Genomic DNA, 4,273 nt, shown 5'->3' on the forward strand with positions numbered 1-4,273 from the left:
CTTTTCATATAATGTGATCCGTACTCTTATATCAACAATTATTTTTTGTTTAATTTTTCCTTATTTTCTCAAATAGAATATTTTGATCAAAAGGATCAAAATCCAACTATGAAATATTCAATAATAATTAATTATTTATTATCTATTTGTTTGATGGATTTTATAAATGCGAAGTCAATATAAAGATCATTAAATTTATCCATTCATTAGGTTACAATCGTCATTTAAAAATGCGAAATCAGTTTTGGTTACTGAAGTTATAACTTAGTTTGCAAAATGAGCTGTTGTGATCTGTATGATGAATCAACAACGCATTCAACACTTGGATTCTCACATGAAAGGTTTAGTGGTTTACTTATTTTTTACGGAAATTGGCGCTCTTTTTACTAGCTTACCTTTTTTGGTTGGTTAGAAATCAACAATATGCCCTTATCGGTGCATTAGAGGGTCACATAAGCAAATTTACAAATAGCCTTAATGCCTTTAGAGGTTCCTTTCTACATTTTTTGCATAACATGTGGAAATTTTCATTTACCAGGAGCTCGAGTTATAATTGTTCTTTTACAAGTTAAGGAATGGTGACTACTAGAAGTATGGTGAGAAAACTAACGAAGTCGGGCACTTCTGACGATGATACTTCAGGATCATGGTTAAGCTTTAACGATGATCTGTTGCTATTAATTTTGATGCATCTTGGATTTTTTGATTATGTTGCTTTAAGTGGCGTGTGCAAGGCATGGAGATCGATTGCGTTCTCTAACTGGAATAAGTTTATGATGTCAAAACAACCCATGTATTTATCTATCAGCTCTGATCTAATATTTCATAAAGATTGCTACATACACGACCACACAAGAAGAAAGTTGAAGACCATAATTCCCCATTCTAGTGCCAGGATGTGTATTGGAGTAAATTGCGGTTACTTGATATTTTTTAGAGGAAAACCAGTGACTTCTGGCATGTGAATCCCTTCACAAGGAAGGAACTTCATTCCCTGATTTCTCCGATGCTATAAGTAATATGTCAGCAAGCAAAAAGGGTATTCTTGTCTATTCACATGCAATGTCTGGGTGGGTGTTTGTGATAATCACCTGTCAATGTAATTCCACTGGCTTAGCTTTCTCTTTAGCTGGTAAACAATCCGAATGGAGATATATCTCTTGCAATCCCCCTATCCTTGATCTACACTTTTTCAAGGGAAAAATATATACGATACACACCATGAGTCAGTTATATGAATTCAGGCTTAATCCAGTTCCTACCTTTATCCCACAAAAAATGAAGAATTTCTCGCTGTTACACGTCAGATATAGGAACTTTATAAGTTCAGGTGAAAAACTTTATGTGATGACTAAAGTAAATAATGATTTTGATACTCTTGAAGTTGATTTTGATGAAATGAGATGGGTGAATTCGGAAAAGACAATAGCAGAATATAAACTTTTTGTAAGTGACTTGAAGTGTGATGCTGCTATTAGGCCCGATCCATGGGCCCACCCTTGGACACAGTACGGGAGGATTAATCACGCTGATTATGGCAATCAAAGTAAGGAGAAGGGCAAATGTTTGACTACATACATGTGGTACTTCCCCCATGATTGCTTGATTGATAACAACGCTGGTTCGTTCTCCTTTTTTATTTTAAGATTATTATAATGTTACAGTTGTTGATCTGGATTTACATATGTTCAACATTTTCGAAAGTTCTTATTTTTATAAGGGGTGGTTGGTTGGGTAAAAATTCCATCAAATTTCCTCACTTTTTTTTTCACATTCCTTGGGTAGATTTCTTAAACATGCATAACATAATAACTGCTACAATATCTATGACAAATAGGTTTAATTTGTGTCGTCTAACTAGATAAGAACCAAAGTAACAAATACTATGAATCTGTGATTGAATAATTGTAAGTTCCTGCTTTGTTTGTTCAACTAATAGATTCTGTTTGATTCATCAGATACGGTGAATGGTGCTTTGCTGAATATTCTTGACGAGTAGAGCAAGAAAGTGGGTAATTCTTCTTCTGGTAGTTCAAGTAAATGCATGCGAAGATGAAAAGAACAGTAAACATATTAGTTGTAATGTGGGAAACTAGTTGAACTTGAAAGTTGTAATTGACTAATTGTGAGTTTAAGATGGTGACAAGTTTGCACTTTTCTTGTCTAAGGTTCTTCGCTCTCAAGCAAAGTGTAGGTCCCGTTTTTCCGGTGGATCGATAACGAAAACCTTATCCTTGTTTATCACAAACACGGCACCGTGTGCGGAATCCCCGTGACGGTGCAAACCAAACAAAGTGTAAAATAAGAACACACGTAACCAAAAGATTCAATATCTATTGATTAGGGATGAGTACAACCCGAAACATATACAAACAATGTTTACAGAGTTTCACTAAGTCTCACAGGTCTCTCATACTCATCTGTTTCACACAGAAACAGTGAGGGGTATTTATACTAGACACAGACACAAGACATGACGAAACGCATAAAGGCACTCCACGAAACACTAAAGTCGACGAAACACATTCTGTTTCGTCGACATATATTCTAATTTATGTTTCGTCGATTGAAGTTGAAGCCCAATCCAAGTCAAAAGCCCACTTCAAGTCTTCGGCCCATATATGAAGTTACGGCCCAGTCTTTGTTTCTGTTATAAGCTTTGACCAATATTCAACATAGGACAAGACTTGTGACATCACCATGACATCACAATGATGATGTCATGGTGAGGTGTAAACGGGAATGGCTTTCGGTGTTCCGTGCTTCGCGTGTCGAACTCTGGGGCGCACGACGGAGGAATGTCGTGACGTCGGGCTTGAGCCGGACCTAACCGAGTCGAAACCAAGTCGTACCGAGCCGAGTCGAACCGAGCCGAGTCGCGTCCACACAAAATGTATCAACAAACTCCCCCTTGGACGCTACTCGTGATGGTTCGTCTTCTGTGTCTTTCATGTCGGAGGATCTTCAAAGTCTTCACGCGACGTAAGAAGAAAGTGTATCAAGAAACTCCCCATTTCATGTAGGAAGTGTGTTAACAAACTCCCCCTTAGAATGAACTCTCCATTGAGTCATGCTCGTGAATCTTTTGATCTTTAATTCTTTAGATCCTTGTGGTGTTGATGAGAGGGTCAGCAGCAACTCTATCATCTTTATCCTTTGAGTGCCTTCACGTCGTGTCTTCATTCCGAAGCTTGTTATTGAACATGTTCTCCTCGCCTTTAGCATCTGCACATGCAAGAAATCTAAACGCATAATGAGAACAACCGCTTGGAATATAGTTTCCATAAACAAACGACACATGTGTAACCATATCTCAAACAAACACCGACCGACAACAGTTTGAAAGTTCCGAAAATGATCAATCTTAATCTTTTAACTTTCAAAAGTCTGTCAACTTCGACTGTTTATGAAGGTGCAATTGTTTTCCGGCTTTCGATCAAGATTTTGGGTAGGATAGACTCGAGTTCCAACATCGGTCAATCAAAAATAAACTAGAAGCAAAATCTTTTTGAATTTTATAAAGTTTATATTAAAACACACCTAAAATCTTTTTGGTATTTTTCATTTTTCAAATGTAAAGACGGAAAACAATAAATAAATATATACAAACAATCTTTTTGCGAGTTTCGAGGGTAAGAGAATCATATCAGTGTACGGTAACGTCAAAACGCTCTTTTTGTTCAATTAGTTAACATTTTAGATAAGCATCCTATAACAATTATCGGTATTGTTGTCCACTTAAGCTCAACTTATCAGATGTAATCATGGCGAAGGGATACGTTAAGGTATGATTTATACTTACCGACCGGTGTTCATCCACACACGACACATTCCCGCATCAAGGTATGCATGAGAGTTCATCTTACCGGTGAGTATACCGATTATCATCTGTTTGACCGTATATGATGTGAGATTCTCACTTATTTTGATTTAAAAAACAAGCCCTATGTGATAGAATCACTTATTGATGAGGAACTTGATTTTCGATGCATGAGGGCACAGGAGCAAGTCCGTGAGCAGGTCAGTACTACTTTTGTACAGCAGAGAGACGAACTTGACTCCCGGATAAATGTGATACATTATCACTTATTTTGTGGACATGTGATTGTTGATCACTTATTGAGGTCGAATGCAATATGTACACGTATGTATAGTATCATGGAAGATCTAGACTTGCGTCCCCGTTATTTTTCGGTAAAAGATACAACCATGATACTCAGATGATAAGCAGCATAAAGACCGAATATCTCAGAACCTCGGCAATCTATCAAAC

General features: G+C 37.1%; 1 protein-coding gene across 1 annotated transcript; it reads left to right on the forward strand.

Annotated features, from left to right (window-relative positions):
- Positions 1 to 552: 552 nt before the first annotated feature.
- On the forward strand, positions 553 to 2,135 carry LOC110916492. The gene is made up of 2 exons (XM_022161214.2): positions 553 to 1,621; positions 1,959 to 2,135. The coding sequence occupies exons 1-2, from the start codon at positions 1,021 to 1,023 to the stop codon at positions 1,997 to 1,999; spliced, it is 642 nt and encodes a 213-aa protein (XP_022016906.1). The 5' UTR covers positions 553 to 1,020; the 3' UTR covers positions 2,000 to 2,135.
- Positions 2,136 to 4,273: the final 2,138 nt, after the last annotated feature.

Source organism: Helianthus annuus, chromosome 16 (genome assembly GCF_002127325.2).
Source record: "Helianthus annuus cultivar XRQ/B chromosome 16, HanXRQr2.0-SUNRISE, whole genome shotgun sequence".
Lineage (NCBI taxonomy): Eukaryota > Viridiplantae > Streptophyta > Magnoliopsida > Asterales > Asteraceae > Helianthus > Helianthus annuus.